Raw genomic sequence first — 26,544 nt, 5'->3', positions numbered from 1 at the left:
CAGATGGAAATATGACTGGCAAACGCGGCATTCTATGATTTCTTTAATGTTCGTAAATATTTTATTACACACATTACACAAGTCTTCCATAGCGGTTAAAGTAACATTATATAATCTAACGTAATTAATAAAATTTTCTCATAATATGCATGGAATTTATTAACAGAGTTAAATAGCCGCGAAAGGAGACCGCATAGTTACATAGACACCGTTATCATCTGTCCGCTTCAACTTCTCGATAATTACTAATTACAGAATGCTTGTAACTGGAAAGAAGTATTCAGTTGGGCAGTGAAAATATTACGATGAGTTTCGAGAAAAATCTAACTCGTCTTATTTTTTGAACACTACTGAAAAGTCTACTGTCGTTGAGCTATTTTTCTAAAACAGAAAGTAGTTGCTTTATATGCTTTTAGATTTTTCACTATTGATGCAAATTAAACGACTGGCTACGTCTAGTTAAAACAGTGACGGTGTGATAAATTCATATTATTTTTCTTTCGTTGTTCATAAATTAATTTACCATAAAATCTTTTCAAGTGAACAACCTTAACTGAGTGAAAATCTGTGCCGACGCTGACGTACCGTTATTTTCAAGCCATTTCAGAGATAGAGCAATCATTTGTACGAAGTCAAATCTGCCTGATTCGTTCGTTCTGGATTTCCCCACTCAGTTTACAACAATTGTGTAGATATAAAGAGTTGGTCATTATATGTTTAGCGAGGTAGTTTATGTTTAATAGAGTAATTTTGATATCTCGAAATTTCTTCTGTAGCTCACTTGTATTACCAGTTCAGAAATTAATTTGTAAACAATTGCAATGCCGAAACCTTCAGAGAAACAACCAGAGGAATTGGTAATGATGATCTGCATATGATGTTTTTGTATCTTGCATGTGAAATTATTTTAATTAAAAATTGATTAGTCTTATTAAAAAAAATTATTTTAAATTTCGAACGTTTGGATTTGTTCACAACATGTGTTATAGCATATGTATTTGAATTTACTTTAATATCTGTATTTTTGCAAGTCATGTCGTCTTATTGAGGTTAGGGACGGCAATTTCCTGCAATTTATATTGCAAAAATCCTACCTAAACAGCACATTAGTTTCATGCAGAGCATTTTATCAATCGTTTTATTTTGCAGAATAATAAACTGCGTGAATTTGTGATTCTTTTATTAAAAGAGATTAAAATTACTAAATCGCGTACTACTGTGTTTCTGATTTCCAACTTTTAAAAAAAGTTGATACTCCACTTTACGAACCCAGAATATTTTAAGGATATTAATAAAAAAGAATTGTAACTAGTAGTAGGATTGATTTTTATAAACTTTCTCTTTCCAAATACATCCATAAAATAATAATAAAAAATTTCTACAAACAAGTTTTTTGTTAACTGTGTAATTATTGTTGAGTATCTCATTCAGTTTTTATCATCTTATGTACAAGATTTTTTTAAACAAAATGATGTACTGTAGAATAAAATATATTATTTGAAATATTGGAAATTATGTAAATATTGAAAGTTATAATTAATTGTCAGATTGCAAATAAAGTTGCTTGATAGAAACTCTACCAGTAACACGCCTGCCCTTTTGGGTTATGCAGTTTACTTCATCATACGTGCTTTTTTTTACTTCAATCTTGTAATATGTTGAGAGAGTGCAGAAGAATGTAGTATATTATTTCATTGTCAATACAGCCTTCTGTATTTGTGGATAGATTTTCTGCATACTATGTACTGCAATCTATTTATGTTACTTTATTTGTAGTAAAATTGTATTTTTAAGATGTCAGTTTGGAATTTTACTGATTGTTAAAATTTTTTATTTAGAAAACTTTGTATAATACTATTATTAGTGCTTGATCTACTATAATTAATAACATTAAACTAAGAAATACTGTGTATGACAGATCACTGTACAAGTCACTTCTGTAATTTTAAAACAGAATTTCCATTTGCTTGCCTTTTGTTATGTGTATTAATTTTGATTTCATTAAAATAAGTGCTCCTAACTGATATTTAATCTCCAAGAGTTACTCCACATGAATTTATTTGTAAAGAACATTGTTATTTACTAGAGATTAAATCGAGTATTAGCTTTCACTGAAAAATGTATCATTCTCTCAAGAATATTTTAGTCCTGGTATTTGTGTGTAAAATAAGTTGTACTTTTTTAAGTACAACTTTATAAATTTTTTTTTTTGTAAATAATTTGTAAATTATACCTCTGCGTATTACTTAAGTATAATTTGTATATGTATTCTATTAACAAGACACTTCTCTCTGTATTTAACCAAAATTTATAGTTAATGATATAATTTTTTATTTATTAAATTAATATTCATGTTTTACTTTTCACTGTTTATAGTCTGAAGATGACAAAAGGCTTCAGGAAGAACTCAACATGTTAGTGGAAAAAATAACTGTAAGTTTTCAAATATATTTGTGAATTGTTATTTTGAAACATTCTATTTTACTTTTAAGTTAATCTGTTTTTATGAGAGGGAATCTTTAAAGTTCCAAATATATTGTGAGATAGTACATGAAAAAATGAATTGAAATGGATCCTGGGATATACTGCATGCCAACTAGTATCTTTACCTACTGATTAATAGCAGTAGATGTTTTTTAGGTTATTGATTATACTCAGTTGTAATATGTAGTTTAGCTCTAGTGCATAATTTTTTTCTGAAGAAAAAAGATGCTGCTGGGATGTTGGCAAGGTTTTGTGAATAATTGCAGCAAGTCATTAATAAGTAAGCAAAATATAAATATCTTTGTAACATTGATCTCTGTTATAATATTACGTTTTTAACATCCTTTGTATTGTATGAAATAAATTTTTATACACTGCTTATACTATTTGATTTAAAGGATTGTTCTTTCAATCACTCTAGAATCAATATATCAGTCTAGATCAATAAATTAAACTTAGATTTTTATTTAAATTTCAGGATATGTAATGATTTAATTCTTCATATTTTCTACCTGAGTCAGCATAATTTTGTGGTACTAAACTGGTTTCTTCTGTATAAATATTTAAATCAAAGGAATTGTCTAATTTAATCGTTTTATATTAAAATCAAAGGAATTTTATTTGTATCCGCTATTTTTGAACTTTTTTTAAAATTGGTTTCTTTGCGCCGCTCGATCATTTTTGAACCTTAATTGGGAAAATGTGACGTACTGAACAAGCTTTATTTACCAACTCGACTATATCACATTGAGGCCCGAATATAACTTAACATTCCGGTTCGCTTTCTGTATCATCTTGTGGTTTTTATATTTTGTTTAAGCATTTTGTACACAGTGCTCTGCCTGGAATTAATTTTAAATTTGGATTACTGGTTGAAAGTGTCAAAGATATTTCTCGAAGAGATTTCTTAACCGGTTTAGTGTGACAGCTAAACGTGTCAGAGCAGCATTTCCCATTAATATGAAAATATTTATTTAAATATTCAGTTTTATGAAAAGTACAGATATTTTTTTGTTTAGTACATCCACGTCTTAAAGATGTTATTTGCTGTTCAGTAAACTCTAAAATATCATACAATACTGAAGATCTATTGTAAGTCAATTTGTGTGACATACTGTTTCAGTGTGAATGCCAGTTGAACACTCCGTAATCCATTTTTATAAAATATAAGGATTGCTACAATAACAATACAGTTAGTATAAATTATAAAACTACCAATTGCATCTCACTTTCTCTTATCCCAGTTTCTCTACAGTTAAAATAAAAATTTCCTTAGTTAATAAAATTAAAAATAAAAGATATCACATAAAAGAGAAGTTCATTGCTAATAAAATTATTAAACAAGTATTTTATTTTATAAACAAGTATTCATTACTGAATCACAGAATTAACACTAGCACCAATACAATGTATCACATTGAAATCAAAATGCTAACTGAGCCTTCTACAATGCATGTCCATCTTCTGCAATTTCATGTCTATGCATGTCCAGTCACTTTCGTGTTTAAACATGAGTTTGTGTGTATGAGTCATACTTTAAGTAACAAACTATCTAGAATATAAGCTATGTCATTATAGACATATCAAAATATTTTGTGTAGTAGGCGTACATTATTATCTGAAAAAATACATGCTGTGAATTTTTTGGTTACATTGTTGATGGCTAGAAGGAACAGTGTTTTTAGTGGTTTTGATGGCTTCATTACTCGTCAACCCCTTTGAGTAATCGAATAAATTTTATATGGTTTTAAAGTACATAAAAAGTACTTACTGCTGTAAAATGTTTAGATTTTTGTTACCTGTCTTACATGTGGTTTTTGGGCCCCCAAAATGAGACATTTTCAATACCTTACAATTTGGTGGCCATTTAAAAAAAAAATTAAGAACACTCTGTAACAGTCCAATTTTTTTATAAGTACTACTAGTATCTAAGAGTTAAAAGGTAAAAAACAGGCCTGTTACCCTAAGCCCTTCACTATTTATTTTGGGCTCAAATTTTGAGCTCAAAATAACATTACAAGATTTATAAATAAACATTACAGGATTTGGTTATGTAACAAAATGAATTTTGAGTACACTAAGATGAAGTTCCATCTTTACTCTTTCAAAAAAAAAAAAACCTTTTTGACCTCTATATGATGTAAAATAAGTTTGCTACCGCTCATGGAAAAAGTTACAAAAATGGCTATTTTTAGCTGTTGGCAAGTTAGAAAATAGTCAGTCTTTTACCCAAGAATACTTTTTAGCCACTACAAAGAGGGTAGTTATCATATACCAAATATCATTAAAGTACAAAGTAGTGATGCACTGATCATGTGTTTAATTAAAATGAATACCCCACCATCCACCAAGTCTTTTAGGCTTTTGACTTCTGAACAGAAGAAACACCATGTTGAAGCCTACCTGAATCTTATTACAAAGCTTCATTTACTTTATAATGCTTCACCATCTAAAACAGTTTGATTTTACTCTGAATGTTGTTTGTTCATTCTACTTCTGACATTTTCCCGAGATGCTACACAGATATCAGAAAATGAGTTCAACATTCAGGTTGTAATAATTATTTTGCAGTAAACCACTTTGATTTCTGAGCAAGTATGATAATTATACATGAAGCTTATGCTGCATAAAACTTTTGTATGGTAATTTATTGTGGAAATTTTGTAATATATGAAAAATATAAATGAGTGGGACCTTCTGGATGAAAGGTTGAGATTCTGATGTTTCATAATAAAGGCTGGGGGAATAGTGATCTAAGTATTACTAAAATACATAATCAATAATAAGTCATATTATTATTCTGTAGGACTAGAAGTGTTAAAATATTAATTTCAGGGCAAAAACTTTTATCATTGACATTCACTTATTGCAATTTGTTTTGTTGTTGAAATAAAATTAAATATTGTAATTTTTTTTGTTAATACACTTTTAATTTTTCTAGTGAAGTAGTGTTTCTAAGAATCTATATATGGAGCAATATAATATATTTAATCATTTTTCCTTACTTAACTCGTAAAGTCTGAGATTTGATTTTGACAGTATTCTTGACTTTTCTACATTTAATATGTTAAATGAAAGAAACTGAAAAATCTATTAAAAAATGTACACCAATAAAAAATTACCCAAGATTTCTTTTTTGGGGGTAGGGGATGAATTATGATAAAATTCTATTGTAATATTATTGTTAAATATAATTATTTAAAATTTTAATAATATTAAAAGTTAAAGTAAACCAAAAAAAAAATTTAATTCAAAAAATTATATTTTTACATTTTGATCTGTTTCCTCATTACCAATATTGCCCTCAAAGTTTTTTTTTGGGGGGGGGGTCTCTTGCTTTACTATTACGACTGGGAAGATGTTGAAAAAGTTAAAATATATGCAATAAATAAAAAGTTTGCGTTTTTTAATTTTTTGGGCAAATTAAAAAATAAAAATGGTACGATAAGCATGTACACTGCTTAATATAAAGTGAGGTTTTGTTTGCAAGATTTTGAAAATATTGAGCCCCAAAAAATCCCCCCTTTTCCCCTGGAGGTATTTAACCCCAAAATTTTACCAGTTGCCTCACATATATGAATCTGTACAAAATTTCATGGTACTTACGTATTAAAAATGAAAAGCCTCTTTATTAATTTTAAAAATGGTTATTTATATTTATTTTTATAAATATAATTTAACCAAACTTAACCGACACTTGCTTCGCTCGCTAACCTTGACTAATTAACACCTTAATTTTTTGAGTATTTATTTAATGAATTCAGTAATTATTGCAATTATTTATTATTTAAATAATCAAAACACTCCTTTTAATTAGTCAAGGTTAGCGAGCAAAGCGAGCGTAGGTTAAGTTTGGTTATATTTTTATAAAATAAATAAATATAAATAACCATTTATTAAAATTAATAAAGAGACTGTTTTGAATCTATGTTAAACTCTATATCAGCCCATTTTCCACCAAAATCCGATTGACTACTTTGTTTTTAAATAAAGCTGTAGCTGCGGTGGGGTTAATACGTAAGTACCAATTTCATCCAATCTAAACTTACTAAGCCTCAAACACATGAACATACATACAAAATATCAAATTATTTGAGCTTCCTGGGTTATGAAACATCAAGAAACACTAAAAACGCATACTCCATTTTTTGACTGATTGTCTTACTTTCAATCTTGCAGCATAGCTCTAGAGCTATTATACCAGGAAAGTAAAAATCATGCAAATAAATGTAAGTTTTATTTTCAAATTACAGCTGCTGCAAGATTTTCACCTTCATTTTTGCTTCTAAGGTAATGTAATGTGATACTCAAAACTTTTTTGAATTCTATTTCGTAAAAATTAGTGTATTTTTATGTTATTTGACGTGAAAATTATTTAGAAAAATAGTTTTAGAACTATATCTCTTAATATTTTTTGAGTTTTACTTGACTTTGCTAAAAAAAATATTATACAGTTCTGGGGACCATTTTAAGTATTGTTTAGGTCAAACAAAGCAAAATACAATAATAATTTTTTACCTTTATATCCATAAAACCTTTAGTACATTCATTATTTATGGAGTAAAAATAAGGATGAAATCTTTAGGCAGCCATAACTCAAAAAACAGAGTATGACTATATTTATGACTTTTGTTATTATTTTTAGCCCTAGAATCGTGTCTCAAAATAATTTCCTTTCCTAATGGAATACTCTGTTAACACTCTTGATCTAAATTAATGAAAACATTTTATCTTTTGCAGGGGTCAGATGAAATGCTTTATTTACCAGCTTTGGAAAGTATGCGTGACCTGATACGTACTTCCACTACATCAATGACTAGTGTGCCAATGCCTCTTAAATTTCTGCGTACACATTATGGTTCTTTAAAGGAAGCTTTTAATAAAATCACTGATAAAAAAACAAAAGATCTGTGTGCTAGTGTAATATCAGTACTAGCTATGGGTCAGGATCAACCTGGAGCTAGAGAATGCCTTAAATATTGCTTGATGTCAAATCAAAAGGATGTTGGAGACTGGGGGCATGAATATGTCAGGTATATTATTAAAAAAAAATGATAAAGATTATTGAAGTTTGTTTTGTTTATTATGTGTACTTGTTATTTTTACATTATTCATAATAATTTTCTATCAGGTCCATCAGAATGAGTCTTGTTACCATTTATGTACAATTCCCTTTGTAATCACTGGGTTGTAATCACTGTATTTGAGCTTAAATTGAGCATTATATATTTTTAAGCACTGTGCACTGAGCATTGGTACTGATGTATAATTATGACATTTTGCTGTTAGAAAGTCTTATAATACTTTTAATATTAAATTGAAAGTATCTCCAGAAAAAAATTCGTTAAGGTAGGGTCAAGGCTTTTGGGAGGTCAAGAGATAGGTCTATCAACTTGTCCAAGCATTCAAGGCTTTGCTTGTGAAAAGGCTGAAATAGGCTGGTGCATCATCCTGGATGAAAATAATGTGGGTGCTTGTCTTTCAATACCTTCACTTTTAGGAAAATATAAACATTGTATCTGCATAAATTGTCCATGTGATGAAAAAAATATAAATCATTAATTTATACTATTTTCTTAGTTATGAATGTCTGTTTGGTTTTGTCCCTTAACTTTGGTTAAGTAACATTTAAACAGTATTATCTAGTAGTAGATAGTGCTTATCTCCTGTCAGAAGTGAACATTTTATTTTAGTAACTAAAAGAATCAGATTTAGTCTTCACAGAAATTTAAACTGTTCTGTCTTAAAAAAAGTTTAAATCTAATTTTATTGGAATTGTGAAGGTCATGAACTAATTTGTTGTTAGTTTTGACCATTAATTGAATGGAGCTATGCAAGAAGTATCCAACTCATAAAAAAATGTGAATTTGCAGTTACATCATACTTTAAGAAAGTTTAATTTTTGTATAAAATAATTCAGAAAATATTCAAATCATCAGACTCTTTCTACTTGTAGGACCTAAATAAACATTTTAATATTCTAATGAAAAGTTTTGAATTTGAAATTCATATGGGATAGATGGTTACTGCAAAACTACCAAACTCAGTTTGTTGCTGGTAAATAGTAAAACAATCTGTTAAATTCAAATTATCTCTAATTAACTGATTTGGGTTTGAATAAATTCAGGCTTTATTTATGTAGTCAGTATATGTATAAACATTGGCCCTATTTTTGGGCAACAAGGACTGACTCAGGTAAAGCTGTTTGTAGTCTGTATTTCTTTTTAACATTAAAAAAAAAAAATTTATATTACAGGCAGTTAGAAGGTGAAATCGCAGAAGAATGGGCTGTAGCAGAAGCTGATTTGGATAAGGATAAGTTGTTACCCTTAATTGAGAGCATCATTGGATTTGATATGAGACACAATGCTGAAATTCAGGCATGTGATCTACTTATGGAAATAGATAGACTTGATTTGCTTGATGAGCATATGGATTCTACTAATTATCCACGTGTTTGCCTTTATTTATGCGGGTGTGTATATTTATCTATTCTACATCATTACTATTACAAACATTCAGGTCTGCTTAATGACTTTTTTGCAAATTGTGTTGTATAAAATATGGATACAACTTAAAAAAACACTTTCTCCAAAGAAAATTATGGTAAAAGATCATATTGGGAGTAGATAACAGTTTGAAAAATTTATGTTTAGACTTTTAACCCAATTGTTACATTTAACTCTTTTAATTCTCCACATAATTTTGTACTCTGTTTTTTAAGGTGTTATATCTAGCATTCTTTACTTTAGTAAAAATAATTACAAGTAATAGAATTACCACTACATGTGTACATGTGTTTATAAATATTTTCTATGAACTGCTTGGTAAATCCATAAATACAATAAAATCAGTGCAGTGAAAAATCAAGGGTTTTTGAGTAGTGACATCACTTGATTTATGTAGTAAATTGGTCCTGATAGTTGATGAATTAATAAAAGAATTGAAATTTTCTCATAAGGATTCATTGTAGTAGAGGTAAATCAATGGGGTTTCCATTCGTTTGTTAATATTATAACTGTTTTTTGTTCTTCTGATAGAGTTAATTCCTTGTTTGAACATTTTATAATGACCAAAAATGTACTGCATCCCTTTATTATAAAATGTGATTGTTTCTTAATAGTGTTTTTATTATTTATAATGATAGTGTTTGCAATATTTATAACTTTTCATAATTATTTTTTATACTAATGAAATTTGTAGGAATGAATGCAAACATTTCATGATATGATTATTTTGCTGGTTAAAATTTTAAAGAAAGGATGGAGAATATGTTATATATATATATATATATATATATATATATATATATATATATATATAAAGTAAAACACAAGAGTTCATGTAAAACTATACTTCCTAATATGTATACACGTGATGTTAATCAGCAAAACAGACTTGTCCATTATAATATAATATGAGAATATCCAGTGCAGTATAATATTGAGATTATTTCTCATAAATTCAGGAAGAATTTATAAAAAAAATATATCAAAAATAAATTCCTTGATTAAATATTACATGTTAAGCAAGTAAAAAACTTAAAAGTTTAAGTTTAACTTAACTAAAAATCAAAATTTTTTAAGTTCATTTTTTCACTGGTAAGAAATGATTTTCCTTCTGAATTGTGTATTTCTGAAAACAGGTTTTTGTGCACACAGGGTTAATAATAATCCTAAACAGACTAATGTGTACTAGTCTGTAATAAGCTTTTTAGGTAAGGTCAGTTTTATCAGCCTTGTTTTAGACATAACTACTTTTTATTAGTACATCTGAAAATAAAAGTAACTACTTAATATCAAGAAATAGTTTTGTCACTTAGTATATACCATAAATATTTCTCACAGTCAAATTGATGATTTATTCATTTCTCCAGGGAGTATGGAAAACTTTTATTCAGATATTGTTCAACTGGATTTCGTAATGATAAAACAATCAAAAGATTGTTTAATCTTTTGATTAAACAATGATTACTTTTGCATAACTAATGTGAAATGTATATGTTAAGTAAAAGTAAAAAAAGCCACTTCACTAATTTAACTTTGTAATATATACCTTTTTTTTTGAACATTCAAATAATGTTTTAACATATTGACTACTATGCTAATAAAATATAATATTAAGTGAGATCTAATATTAAATATTGTTAATATTAATACAATATATATATAAAATCAATATCAATTAAATATTTTCTTATGACTAGAATATTTTGCATATCACTTCTGCAACATATTCACCAAATAATAAGTTACTCTACTGAGCTGCACCATCTTCATGCTTTGGTAACATTATTCATCCTGTTTTATCAGCCAACTCAGACTTTCTCTTACGCACTTCCATGTGTAATTAATGTCTTTACTACAAGATTCACATACTGATGTAAACGAAACTGTAATCTGGTTGGCCTTTAGTATGATTCCTCTGCCTTTAACTCTAGATCAGTTCATCATCATCTTATCAACATCAGTTTTTCTAACAGATTTTATTCTAAATTAGACAGCGACTATTGTTGTCACTGATATCTGGATCTTTATCCAATTAAAAATTATTTCTCCAATTAAAAATTATTTCTCCATTGACATTATGGTTAATTTTACCAGTAACTAATTTCAGATACAGCATTAGTATTAATATGTAGTGAATACTGTTGAAGTTAATTTTAAATATAATTCATTCTTTAGTATTCATTTCTACTATTTGTGATGAGCATCGCAGATGATAAGTAACCTCCTTCTGTTGTATGAGTATTGACAAAACCCAGATTTTCATCTGACTAATGTGCAGTACATTTCTGAATTCACAGATATCAAGCTGTAATTTATTGTGTACTGATAATTTCACTTGCAACAAATCAGCCAGATAGTTGCGTTAACCTAATAAACAAATTTGAATTAAAACATCACTCTAGTCTATTTTTGATGGCTTGTTAACATTTAGCATGATGGTTTATTCACATCTCAGGCCTAGAATTCAAATTAATGTATTCAATAATTTCTTATGAGGTCACAATAGAACCAAACTTTATTTTTCAGGAATCTAGTATCTTGAAATTGGAGTCAACTGTATTTTAATCATTCATATCAATATATAATGAATATAAGTCATGCAATCACTGCAACTAACTTCATTTTATTTTGTATACATTTCCCAAGTACGAGTGCTTTTCTCATGTCTTTTCCCATCATTTTAAAAGCCTTTATTAACGGAATTAAGCCTAAATTTCCACAAATTCAAATATATCTTGAAAGTTTACAAATCACTAAGGGGGACAACAAGCTCCAGCAATCAACATGTATAAGAGGTAAGAAGTTGGTCAGTTTCATAATGTTCTGCTATAAAGCTACTGCAGTAGTCTGGTTAGTGCTGTTCAATTTGTGATATTGCTTATTTTATGACTTTTTTATACAGATGTGCAGTTTATGTAGAAGAGCCAGAGAGAGCTGCCATACTGAACGGTGTTATGGAACATTATTTAAAATTTAAGGAATATCCACGTGCATTATGTCTTTCAATGCAACTGAATGATACTGATACAATGATACGGATTTTCAATGAATGTGCTGACATGTTAGTAGATTTTTCAATAAATAAAATTGTTTTTTAGTTTAATGTCTTAGTTTGTAGTTCCACAGTAGATCTCCTAAATCTTAAAACAATAATTCCCTGTGTTTAGGCAATAAGACTTCCCCCTCCCCCCCAAAAAAAACATAAGGATTAGTTATTGTTATTCCCACAATTTGAGATTGAATGTGTTTGTAAATGAAAGTAATATTTAGTGTTCTTTTTATATTTATATTTATTTTATTTTTTTGTATTGGTGTAGTGTACCATAGGAACGCATTATACTATCAATTAAATTCTTTCCCCCTGTGTTTGATTCTGTTAGTAATCTGAAAAGAACTACTGTGCATATATACTTATTGAAATACCTACTTTCGGTAAAGATTTCAGATTATACAATTTCTAAATGAATTTGTATAGTTTATAAAAATATGAAGCTTTCATGATTATAATACAGGGAGTAGGGTAAAATTTAACAGCCTTATTTAGTCTTAATTTAATTTAAAGACTATCATACATTATGAGGTAGTTCAATATAAACATTATACAATTACACATCAAAATAATTGTAATTGTAGAAATGAAAATGGCAAATTACTTTATATTATGTGAAATTTGGTTCACTAATTTTATGCCAATTCCTATATTTACCTAAATTAAATAAAAGTAAATGACATTAATTTTGATTTTATTACTCTCTCACTCACTCTCTCTCTCTCTTTCTCAATTTTACTGTTTAATTATAAATTTCTGGGTAATTTAAAAGGCTTTAAGTACATAAAAAAACATAACTGAAGAGTTTTACTGTATAGTTGAGACATTCATAATCACTATTTTCAGAAAATTTTCCATAATTATTTTAAAATTTAAAATTATCTACTTGATAGATTAAGTTAACTATTTTGTATTTTAGGTGTGGTAGTATAAGCAGTGAAGTGTAAAGAAAGATATAGTGTATTGTGAAGTTCTGCCAGGACTTTCATAACCTATTCTACTGGTGAAAATAATGGAAAAAGTTCATATAAACAGATATCCTAAAATGCTTCATTTGCGAGTTGGCTGGTAAAAGATTTCACTCTGATTTCAGCTACCCCAGTGAAATGATGTCAAAATGAAATTTGTAGGATGTTAAGTAAGGAGCAGAATTAGTGATTTCTTTTGGGTTTTGACCTGAAAAATGAAATAAAATAGGTTCCAGCACTGTATCTACAGAGGTTTTTTTGTGAGAAATCTGGGATGAAAACAAATAAATTGGGTAAAAAATCTTGTTTTTTATGTTAGACTTTAACTTTTGTTAAATGGATTATAAACGCATAAAACTTTTAAACAAAACTTCTATAAAATCTAATTCTGAAGAAACTGGTTTAAGATAAGTTGAGTAAGGCAAAAGAAAAGTTAGAAAAATTTAAATTTTATTTAGAAACTGTACACTAAAGTGCAAATGCTGACTGTTTACGATAAGGATAAAGCTTGTTTTGTTTAAGTGCCCTCCAAACCATCAAATGTGAAACTCCAGTTTGCTTAGATAGACATCATGTACTGACACCTGGACTGCACTGAACTGCATCGATAATAATTTCATCATTAACAGGGAGGATCTAACAAAACCTCCCAACCCAATGTCTCAAGTGTTTCTCCTGTACTCTGAGCGATGTGGAGGTGCGCATTGTCACACCTTTTGAGAGAGCGCCCTGATATTTTCACCTTATTGCAGATCTCACTTTGTATTTGAGCATGTTAGAATAGTACTCGCTATTCATGGTACATTGTTTTGTCAATAAAAATTGGGCTTTTGACTCTCAGAAGACTGTCAACATTTTTTTACCGGCTGACACGTGAGTTTGAATTTTTTTGGTGGGCGAATCCAGATGTTTCCACTCAAAGAATTTGCCATTTGGATATGGGCTCAAAATGACGTATTCACATTTCACCACAGGTTATTATGCTATCTAGAAATTAATTCATTATCTTTCACTTCAAACCGTTCTTTGAGCTCAGAATAAATGTGAATCCTGGTGTTCTATGAGCTTGAGTCAGCTGTCTTGGAACATCTCGAACCCTGTTTACGATAATTCAGCATGTCATGAATGATTGAATGCACGGTTCCAACACTAATATTACACAAACTAGCAATTTGAGAAATTTTGACTAGTCTGTCTACGCAAATGAGATCATTTATGCGATTTTGCTCTGCAGTAGTTGAAACTTCAATTGGTCTTCTAGAACAATGGAGATCAGTCACACTTGTTCTGCCCAAATTAAAGTGTTCCACCCACATATTCATGTTACTGCAGTTTAAACACTTTTAACCATATTGTTTCAACATTCTTGAGTAAATTTCTGCTGGTTTCACACCTTCTGCAAAAATTTACTGAATGTTACTCTTTTGCTGTACACCTTTCAAGCAGAGCTGATATTCTAAAATCAACAAAAGAGATTATGTTTAGATTAATTGTGGTTGAAATTAACAGCAATGAAATGTGTTTCCAAACTTGCCAACAAGACCCTCAAAACTTCTCAATGCTATTGAATGAATAGTTTTTCCTTGCATCAATTTCTCTTGTTAATTATAGAACATCCCTGTATGTGTGTGTACCAACACCGTAGCGGAAGACACTCATCTTGTGACATTATTGGTCGCCACACCACCCCCTCCATTCCGAGTCCTTAAGGGCTTTACCAGAGGTCGTATTTAGTCTCTTTAACATCTCAGTCATCGGCCAGGTCTTGGTCGGGATGCCACCGATGTAAATGCCTTGGCAGACATTTGAATCAGTAAAATACAAATCAAATTTTGTCTTCATGTAGCCCTCAAACAGACATCTTCACATCCAACCTAACATGATTCCCTCAGATTAACTAACCGAGACCGCAAAAGCGCGGACCTCGCGACTACTCTAATTTTGACAACACCACATTTTGAGTTGTAAGTGAAATCAGTGCTACACTCGTACCAATCAAAATTGAATTTTATGCAACAAAGAAATTCTGACCTACACCCAATAAGGTCTACCAAATTAGTTCACCTAACAAGGGGAACGTAACCTCATTCCGGTCTACTCAGGAGCTGGGGACAAACCCCGCACTCCCACTTGGTCCCATTATGGAATCTTGCGCGGCATAACAAAGTCACAATCAGAGACCACCTTACTTCCATCCCGTACCAATGGTACAGGATGAAGTATACGGGATGAATAGACTATACCCGACTTAACGCAGTGAAGAAGAGAGTAGCGGTTACACCCCCAACTGCAAGAAGTTGTCACCACTTCCCTGTTCCAACAGGTGTGGGAAGCACAAGAGGCCGATCCAGAATGCCAACGTTTACGCCTCAAATTCGGATCCAAATTCGGCCTCAGGCACTCACTGCAGGGTGGATGAAGATGGCGTTGTGTGGACACCAGAGCGTAGCACTAGGGCAGGACTCCGACAACAACTACCACGTACACAAGCCGGAAGTGGAAGAAGTTATGCCGCCAATGACACATTGCACACTGGCTACACCCGTGTACCATCCGCGGGCGAATTCCACTCACCTCAATGAGGAGGTGAAGAAGACACTGAGAATAATGCTCAAGCAGGATGTCCAACATCTAACCTGGGATAAGAGAATGCCACGAGTGCTGTTGGCATTAAGAAATCAGGCTAACGCCACGACCGGCACACCACCAAGTGAACTGCTCATTGGGAGATAAAGAGACCCGGGGACTGGCAGCACCCAAAAGCAAAGGAACCGCTTCATCCCATTGAGGAAAGAGAGGAGAAGGCACACCAGGAGGTCTACTGTCAAAAGAAGTTGGTAGACAACAGAGAAGAGCAACCGTCATTTAAGGTGGACGACCAAGTGTTCGTCAGGCAGCATGCCGACCCTGCTTGCGATGGTTGATGTACAGGATTCGAGGCTCCATGGGCGTACATTGTTCCTTAACAAACAGGGCAAGTTTATAAAATCGACTGGAAAAGCATCCGGCTAAAGGTACACGTCTGCAGGCTGAAACTTGCACACCACACCCTGACAACTCAACTACAGATCCATCAGATGTGGATCCATATGCACCTGCCTAGACAGGGGAGAGTTCTTACCACATACATGCCTAACTTAATATCGGTGGACACAATGGTAGCAGCTCAGATGTCAGCTGAAGTACAGTATGTATGCGCTTGCACAGCATCATTCCCGCCACGCAGATGACCGTGCTGTTCTCCCACCATAACGGCGCTGCGGCCTTACCACTTGCAGGGTCCAATAAAAGAACACATGAGAGTGAATTTTCAATTCATCGTCAACCAGTGCCTGTAGCAGACCAAGAAGAAGATGATGATGAAGAAGATGGAAGAAGACAGAAGAAGTTCCCTAGCTGCCTCAACATGGAATCCCCGCCGGGGCAGCAGGTCTGGCCTGTCCACCGAGGAAGCTGCTGGGTACGGATGCTACCTTCCCGCTCCAGTTCGCCAGGCTTCAATCGCCCTGGCCGGAGAACTCAGGAGCTGCCCCAGCGTGGGATCACTCAGGGAGAACCGCCTCGGCCGTGCTGGCAAAAGATGACCGACGCAGACCTGCCAACCCGATTCTGCAGGGCTCTGGGGGCCACCACTGCCATGCTGCAGTGATACCCAAATGCTGCTGAGGGGAAGCCCAGTCAGATTTCAGTGGATGAGCTGCAACTTCCTGACTACAGCCAGGCTTCCTGACTACAGTTGACTTTGCTGTAGATCAGCTTCCGGACCCTACAGCTCTTCTCAGAGCTAATGCAAAAAACGGCCCTTTTCAGGACCACCACAAGGTTTTAAATTACAACTTGCTGTCGAAGCCATTTGGCAACAACAGCCCTTCTCAGGGCTACTATGAAGTGCTAGCTGAAGTCTAACTATAAGGTGCCACATGTCGAAGTCATTGACAGATTGTTTAATTCACTTTTCAAACTTTGAACAGAAAAAGTTTTTCATAGGAATGGATAGGTTGGAAGATTATGATAGTACTTGGCAGGTTTCAAGCATCTAGTATTTTGGCCTTAGAAATTCTTTTGTATCTCTGTGTAATTTAACCCCTAAGTCTGAGCAAGATTGTCTTTGGAAAAATTCAGTCTTTCTAGTTTCAGCTTTTATCTGGAAAGATGAATTAATGATGAGGGCTTTTTCAGTTATATTTGTGGATAGCATGTCTTGTAAAATCTATTATGTAACACAAAAATTATATTACATGATGTAAATTGGTGGTAGATTTTACACAAAATGAAGCTGCATAACTTTCTTAGTGAATACTGCTGTATTTTATATAGAACTCTTAATATTTCATGTTTGATTTTGTGCAGGTCTGTACGAAAGCAGTTAGCTTATATGGTTGGAAGGCAGCAGTTGGTATTAGAATTGAGTGATGATCTTCCTGATAAAGGAGAACTTACTACAATCATGTCAAATGCTCATGTCAATGATCACTTTCATAGTCTTGCTAGAGAGGTAATTTTATTTTAAATATTGTTTTAGAACATCAGATGTTTTAGTTTTAGAAATCCAACAAATCTTTGCAGTTAATTTTTGAATTTGTTTTTAATTATTCTACCCTCATCTACTTCCCCACTATATACAAGGAGAGAAATTATGTAAATTATATTCTGAAATCACACATATGGATTTATATTAATGTAAGCATTGTATTTAATGTAAGCATTTTTTTACAGCTTTATGACTGCGTAGGATCATTCTAGTCAGTCCATTATCCAAGTCTCTTTGAAGGGACTGTTCAGGCCTTGTGGTCCTCCCCATACTTTTTCGTGCATTCTTATCTCCTTGCCCTTTCTGGTGTTGAAAATCATGTTGTGAGATTCTTTCTTGTGAGTGTGAAGCAAGTGTTTTTGTTCTTGATTTTTTTAGTTTTATCTTGTCTTCAGTGTAAGGCCAATTTCCTTTCTTACTTCTCTGATCAATCTGCATCCTGTCTTGGCATGTTTTTGGGTCTAGTATTGTACCAGCTGTTTCAGAGCTTTGAATTTTGGATACATCCTCATGATGTATCCAAAGAATACTATGAATGGTATCAGTGATGGTTCTAGCTTTTTGTACACGACTTTGTTAGGCACAATCCACTACTGCTTGTGTCTTTCTGATATTTTTTGTTGATCCAGGTTCTTTCAATTCTTTTGATTTTCTGGAGTCTGTTGGTCTTTGTTTGTTCATGTGGAAGAGTGTTTTTTGTGCATATGCAACATAGACAGAGCGCAGTTGAATAGTAGTAGTAGGAATCCGCTGCCTTAGCGCAGTCCTGTTTGATCTCAAGTGTTTCTGAGAGTTCACCTTTGAACTCACCAAAAAACTGAACTGCTTGACATCTGTTCAGATTCATTTGTTTTCTTTGGCCTGTTGTTTAATGTAAGCATCTCCAGTCATTGTTTTTCTTCTTACTTGTTAATGAACCAACTGATCTTAATTATTGTTAGAATTAACTATGTGAATTTACTCTTCTTTAAGATGTTTTAGCTAAATCACTAAATTTTTATTGTTGTAGCTATATGTATTTAATGTATATTTAAAATGTGAATAAATGCGTACAGTTTACACAACCAACGAATTGCTCTGTGGCTGAAATTGTTGTACATTATTGTTGGTCCTCTGGACCAAACAGTATTATACCAAACTATTCTTATTCAAGAATAGTTATAAAAGTGAATATTAATAGTGTAATAGTGAATAGTAATAGTAATAGTAAATAGTGTAGTGTCTTTTTCATTCTCTGTACTGAACAAATATTTGTTCTGAATTTAAAATTTTTTGTTAAAATGTTTTAAATGTTTTTATCAGTGAACAATTGTTACAAAATAAAAGTAAAAAGCTATAATTTAATTTATAAATGTAAAAAATAAAGATTATTAAAAACCATCACTGAAGATGGACTTAGGCCTGAAAACATTTTGAATAAGAAAAAGTAAAGGTAAGATTGTTCTCTAATTCTGTATTTTGCGAATGCTGAAAAAATATTATCTAATTATCTGAAATATCAGCTAATTGTGAAGTTCTAGTATTGTGATATATATATCACAATACAGCTGCAGTGTATTTATATATATAAATACACTGCAGCTTGGCAAATTCAATCTTCATTGGTGATCTTCAGTAATAATATTTTACTTATGAATGAACAAAAGTATTTATTTGGAGTTTTCTTCACTACATTGAAATTGGATTTGTAATTTATGTTAACACCCTTATCTATATAATATATGTGTAATTTAGTTTTTATATGTATACTTTTTTTGGCCATGTTAGTAATCATTATGGATAAAGAACAATTATTAAGACAAAGAAAATCAATTAAGGCTTCCATTAGAAGTGGAACATTCGTGGATAAATTTGACATGTCACAAGATGACAGCTACACTTTGCAAGTCAAATTATAAAATCTGCTTGATATGCACCGCAAATATGATTCCATTCAGATACAATTAGAAATGGATGTTGATGGTGATAATTTGTCTTTAGATCGAGAACAAGATTAAAGAAAAACAAACTAACATGCTTGGCATTTATAAACCTAGAAAAGGCATTCGATAATGTAGACTGGAATGAAATGTTCAGCATTTAAAAAAAATTAGGGTTCAAATACAAAGATAGAAGAGCAATTGCTAACATTTACAAGAATCAAACAGCAACAGTAGTAATTGGAGAACATAAGAAAGAAGCCGTAATAAGAAAGGGGGTCCAACAAGAATGTTTCCTATCCCCATTAGTCTTTAATCTTTACATAGAACTAGCAGTTAATGATGTTAAAGAACAATTTAGATCCAGAGTAACAGTAAAAGGTGAAAAGATAAAGATGCTACGATTTTCTGATGATATAGTAATTCTAGCTGAGAGTAAACAAGATTTAGAAGGAACAATGAACGGCTTGGATAAAGTCCTATGCAAGAACTACCGGATGAAAATAAACAAGAACAAAACAAAATTAATGAAATGTAATAGAAATAACTGAGATGGACAACTGAATGTAAACATAGGAAGAGAAAAGATTATGGAAGTAGAAGAATTTTGTTATTTGGGAAATATAATTACAAAGATAGACAAAGCAGGAGCGATATAAAATGCTGAATAGCACATGCAAAATGAGCTTTCAGTCGGAAATATAATTTGTTTATATCAAAAATTAATTTAAATGTCAGGAAAAGATATTTGAAAGTATATGTTTGGAGTGTAGCTTTATATGGAAGTGAAACTTGGACGATCGGAGTACCTGAGAAGAGAAGTTAGATGCTTTTGAAACGTGGTGCTATAGGAGAATGTTAAAAATCAGGTGGGTGGATAAAGTGATAAATGAAGAGGTGTTGCGGCAAATTGATGAAGAAAGAAGAATTTGGAAAAATATAGTTAAAAGAAGAGACAAGACTTACAGGTCACATATTAAGGCATCCTGGAATAGTCGCTTTAATATTGGAGGGACAGATATATAATATCAGATATATAATATTGGAGGGCAGATATATATATAATATTGGAGTGTAGGCACGCAACATTTGGAATGTGTAAAACAAATTATTAGGAATGTAGGATGTAGGGGGTATACTGAAATGAAACAACTAACTCTAGATAGGGAATCTTGGAGAGCTGCATCAAACCAAAACCAGTCAAATGACTGAAGACAAAAAAAAAAGTCTTAACTACTAAAATGCAAGTAGTCTTTGATGGCTCAGCTAATTTCTCACAATTCAGTATTGGAAATATTAAAGGACAACATTACAACAATGAATTTAAATCTCATTGCAAACATCCTACTTAAAACATTAACAAGATTCATAAATAACATAATGTTAATTGTTCCAGATCTAACTTGAAACATTGTTTATGTTCTAATTAAACCTCTATGTTAATTAATTAAACTTCTAATGTTTATTTGTTAATGATACACCATTAGTTGGGTCTATTATCCAAAAGGATGTATTCTCAGTAATATTTAGATTTAGAATGCATAACTTTTATTATTTCAGACATAGTGAAAATGTATCGTCAAATACTAGTTAAACTTTATGACACTATGCGTAATTTACAGCACATTTTGTGGCGTCAATCTCCAGATCAACAACTACAACATTTTGCACTTTAGAACTAACATATGGAACCGCTTCAACTCTATACTCAGCCACTAGATGCCTAATCCAAATATCAAATGAAAACCAAAGAGATTTCCCATTAGCATGCAGTGCTATTAGAAATAATTTTTATGTTGATGATTTTATTTCAGGCTCTGACCATCTTGATGAAACTATCCAACTAAAGGTTGATGTTTCTAATTTACTCCAACAGTATGGTTTTCCATTTCATCAGTGGTTCTCTAATAATCATAATATTGCTACGGCTGAGCATAACTGTTGTATTCCTTTAACCCAGGAACATGAGTTACATATCTTAGTTACATATCTTAGATATTTTATGGAACAATTCTACAGACACATTATAATTTCAAATTACTCAATCTATTGATACTAAAATTTATACTAAAAGAATTATTCTCGATTATTGCAGGCGTATTTGACCCATAAGGTTTTATTGGTTCTACTGTTTTCTATCATAAATATTTTATGCGATCTTTATGGAAACTTAAAAAATCCCCTTTTTTAAGGCAGAGGTAGATTTAATCTGTGCTAAGTAGGGGATAAAAAATATTTCACCTTAAAGTTAAGAAAAACTTCAAATTTACTCACTACGACAATGGTTGCATCTGAATAAAGTTTCACATGTTTAGAATGCAAGCCCCATCTTCTTATAATATCAGCAACATATTGGTCATCCCTTGCCATAAGGGTTGCATATCAAAAGTTGTTTCAGACAAAAGTTTTAGGTAATGTAACGACCACTTAAAACCGATTCAACACTGTGCCTATCAAGGGAGGTATGATTTTTTTTGTCTTGGACACCCCATTTTTTCCATTCCCCTGGGACAGTGGTTGGTAATATCAAAAAACTACTTAGATAAGTTGTAGGGCCTTACCCAAAGAATAGTAGGAACTTTAAACAAATTCGTTTAAATTATTTTACTTATTAAATAAAAGTTATAGATATTTTTTTATTGAAAAAGCCCCCCCCCCATTTTCACCCCCACGGTCTGATTTTGGCCGTTAATGAACTTGACGGAGATTTTGGGGCAAGTTATTTTTAAGAAACAATTTGAAAGTGATTGGTGCAAAATTACGGCAGCTATCGTGTCTACAAGAAAGTGAAATATATATAAACTGGAGCTGACTGTGTTTTTGGAGTCTGAGGGATGTAAAACGCAAAGACATGTCAAAATTTTCCAGAAATCCAAATCATGGTACCAATAGGTATTTCTTATGAAATCTACCTTTCTTTTTCCTGTTTAGCCTCCGGTAACTACCGTTTAGATAATTCTTCAGAGGATGAATGAGGATGATATTGTAATGTATGAGTGTAAATGAAGTGTAGTCTAGTCTTGTACATTCTCAGTTCGACCATTCCTGAGATGTGTGGTTAATTGAAACCCAACCACCAAAGAACACCGGTATCCACGATCTAGTATTCAAATCCGTGTAAAAATAACTGGCTTTACTAGGACTTGAACGCTGGAACTGTCGACTTCCAAATCAGCTGATTTGGGAAGACGCGTTCACCACTAGACCAACCCGGTGAGTCAAATTATGAAATCTACCTAATAATTGGAGAGATTACCCACAACAATGTTATCTCAGTGGTATAAATTATACAATCAGTTGCACTTAATTGAATTAATTAAGATAAGTCGTTCAATTAAATTCAACAGTGGCGCTGAGGTTACTCAACCCAAATACACAGATTTTCAGATACCTCCATAAAGGGTTATAGCTGTTGCATCTACTTTCAAATTTTGTATTCTAATCAAACAATTTAATGTAATTTACCTTGTTCCATTTCAAGACTTGCTCCTTTAAAGCAAATAACACTACCAAGGCTTGAATTATGTGGTTGTTTACTACGCCCACTTTTATTAGTGAAGGTCACTTTTATTAGGAATGCTCTGAATTATTAGCCGACATATTATCTAGGAGTTGTAATCCAAGTAAATTAATTGCTATGTCATTTTGGTGGCGTGGTCCTCTTTGGCTCTTACAATTTTCATCTCATTGGCCAAATACTCATATTAACTTTAATAATTATAGTAAGGATTCGAAATGTCTTACAGAAAAACATAAAAATATATATCTACATCTTTAGTATATATTGTTTTAGTTGACTATTCACAACAATTTTCATCTTTATGTAAGCTAATTCGTACATTTAGCTTAAATTAAATCGAACCGAACACATCACTAGTCATTTAACTACAAGGGAATTAAATCAAACACTTACCTTTTTCATAAAACAGTCTCAACATGTACATTTTAGTAATGAAATAAATAAACTTAAGAACAATCAAATTATTTCTAACCAAAGTAAAATCATTTCACTTGACCCATTTCTGGATGTCGTAGGACTATTATGAACGCATTATACGTAGATTACAACACATTATTATATTATCAAGCTAAACATCCTATTATCCTAAACTCAAGGGCAGTTATAAATAAATTAATTATTACTGCTGAGCATTTACGTCTTTTACATTCTGGTATACAATTGACCAGAAATTCATTATGCCAGAAATACTGGATCTTAAATGCTAAAACAAGCATTTAATTTTGTTGTAATGTAACTCAAGTGCAACAACTAGGTGAGATACCACCTTGTAGAGTAATACCATCTCATCCATTCCTCTGTCTGTGCAGTAGGCTATGGAGGTCCACTTACGATTCGTCATGGCAGGCAGCGGTCCAAGGCCTTAAGTAAATCTTATATTGCACATTTTATATGCCTCAGTAGCAAGGCAATTCATTTAGAATTAGTCCCAGATTTGACTACAGTCATACATAGCACACTCAAGAGATTTATTTCATGCAGAGGTATTCCTATCCAAATCTTTTTCAATAATGGTTTCAAATTCCATCTGCCAAGAATATTTTGTATGACTTATTTAAATTCTTAAATTTGGTAAATCTAAAATCAAAAATTCAAGACTTTTCATCCAAACAAAACATATCATGGTCATTTATTCTGCCTTTGCCCCATTTTGGTAGCTTATGGGAAAGCACAATTAAAAGTGTAAAATATCATCTACGTCGTGTAGTAGGACAAAAAATCCTGAACTTTGAAGAATTGTATATGGTATTAACTTGGTTTCTAGCCGGTCTTAATTCTCGTCCAATTTTTACCGTTTTTCTAAATCATAGGGACCCAGAACCACTATCGCCTGGGAATTTTCTCATTGGTTGTCCACTTATGTCTTTACCTGAACCCGATTACAAAGAAATTGAAATTAACTGCCTAGGTTGTTGGCATTTACTCTTGAAATTCATCCAATCCATCTGGAAATGATGGTCTAAGGCAGTGATTCCCAAACTGTGTGCCGCAGCGCTCCAGGGAGTCACAGCTTCTTCATAGGGGTGCTACAAAATATTATATAAGCTTCATAATTAATTGTACCAAGACATTTATAATTATTAATTTAATGTTAATAAGGTAAATAAAATAATGAAGGTATATGAGTTATCATTATTTCTCTGCTGGAGATAATGAAGATAGTCCTTAGACCAGTGGTTCCCAAACATTTCTAAGTCATGGTGCCCTTTCTGAGCCAGGGCACCTTTTTTAATTAAAATTTTTCCATGACACCCTACCCTAAGTAAAAGTATAACTACTCATAAGTAAGATAAAAATACAATAAACGAATCATCATAGGGGATTATAAATTAATGCATATTTAAATAGGTCCCAAGTTTAAAACTGGTTAGTTAAAAGGGACACAGTAATAACAATCAGTTATGACTGATAACATTAAGTTGAAAAAATGTAAAATTGTTACAATGTTAAATTAAAAATTCAGCTTAGTTAAGTAAGGATAAGGATAGTTAAGTAAGGATGAGTATAATATTCATAAAATAATCCTTATAGGACCAATTTGTGTATGGGTATTTATGCCCCCTATATGTCCTTTTTGTATATGTAAATGCTTAAAGGAATTTGGTAATAAATAAATAAAATCCTACCATGTTATCACAAAAAATTAATAACAAAAACAAATGTGAGATCACAAAAACTTTCTAAGAAATAGTTCAAATTTTATAATAAAGCTGCATCAGCAATCATCAAAGAAACAACATATGAACAGCTTTCATGAAGAAAGTTCCCAATATTTTCTAAGTAACAGTTCACATGAAATTACCATTATAATGAGATTTCATGTTTCACAAGTTAGCGTAATTAATATTATATAAAATCCAGCAAAATTCTTTTACTAGTACTTATACAGTAACAACACACATTCAGTCTATTATAATTTTATCTTACCTCATCTACAATAATTGAAGTATTTACTATTGTATTTTACTTTAAAGATCTGTTGTAATTCTAATATTACAACTTGTTTATAAAATTTATATCAGTGGGTTAACTCATCTATTCAATTAAAATATATCAAATGTTCAATTTGTCATTTGTTAAATACTTCAAATACATTTTTTAGAAATCGTTATTATAGCGTAAGTTTTTATGATACTGATTTCCAAAGCAATCAATTACATGATTAATTTAAAAGATCAAAAGTCATTTTCTATAGTAAATACTGTTTCACAAATGAATCTGTTCATCACTAGTAACAATATTGTAGTGAGAAACAGGAGGCCTAATGATTCCAATCTAGGATTAAGCAGGAAATCCAGCAAGGCAAACACTAACCTCTTATTTTGTCACAGGTTGTCAAAGAATTGGAAGCCAATTAATTGAAAATTATTAAAGCAGTTCACTCTATTAGAAGGAGTTTGTTTCATAGGTCGTTAAATTGTTCATGGTTGGTTGGTTAACAGCTGCAACAATTGCTGAGTAACCAAGGCAGAACATAAAATAATGTATAAAGCGATAGAAATAAAATCAACTTTTACAAATAATAGTATGAAAAAGTTACAAATAATTATATTTTTATTTATTAATTAAAGTAAAAAGTATTAAAAAAAATGATTATTTTTGAAGTCTGTACCAGCCAACACAAATTAAACATAAGTTATGTAAAGTTAGTATCTCAACCGACCATTAGGAGGGTAACGGGATTCCCATATGTAAAATGGGATCTCAAGAGCATATAAGAGAGAGCATCTCATGATTACACCTCACCTTGAATTCACTAAGGCATGCATACTTGGTGATAATATGTGTACCTAAGCATTAATAAAGAGTATTCTTATATCGAGCCTCTAAGGATGTTGTGCAACAATTTCAGTTGCGGAGCAATTAATTGGTTGTGTAAACTATATACATTAAGTAATGGTGGATAACCAATTAATAATCACTTACTTTATTTACTTTCAAAATTTACACTTCATTAAATTAAACATTGGAATGAGTAATAATATTTTATGTTTTTAGTTAAGTTCACATTTTAAATATACATTAAATATGTCTAGCTAGAACAATAAAAACTTAGTGATGTTG

The 26,544-nt window shown here is 31.5% G+C and overlaps 1 protein-coding gene across 1 annotated transcript in view; it reads left to right on the top strand.

Moving 5' to 3' along the window:
• Positions 1 to 647: 647 nt before the first annotated feature.
• The window catches only part of Rpn1 (regulatory particle non-ATPase 1), an 86,135-nt gene continuing 60,238 nt past the window's right edge, over positions 648 to 26,544 (top strand). The window contains exons 1-6 of the mRNA XM_075377801.1: positions 648 to 857; positions 2,377 to 2,433; positions 7,225 to 7,517; positions 8,741 to 8,959; positions 11,896 to 12,054; positions 17,361 to 17,505. Coding sequence (XP_075233916.1) covers positions 822 to 857; positions 2,377 to 2,433; positions 7,225 to 7,517; positions 8,741 to 8,959; positions 11,896 to 12,054; positions 17,361 to 17,505 — 909 coding nt within the window. The 5' untranslated portion in view covers positions 648 to 821. The remainder of the gene's footprint in view (positions 858 to 2,376; positions 2,434 to 7,224; positions 7,518 to 8,740; positions 8,960 to 11,895; positions 12,055 to 17,360; positions 17,506 to 26,544) is intronic.

This window comes from Lycorma delicatula, chromosome 1 (genome assembly GCF_047948215.1).
Source record: "Lycorma delicatula isolate Av1 chromosome 1, ASM4794821v1, whole genome shotgun sequence".
NCBI lineage: Eukaryota > Metazoa > Arthropoda > Insecta > Hemiptera > Fulgoridae > Lycorma > Lycorma delicatula.
This window is presented reverse-complemented; position numbering and strand designations above follow the sequence as displayed.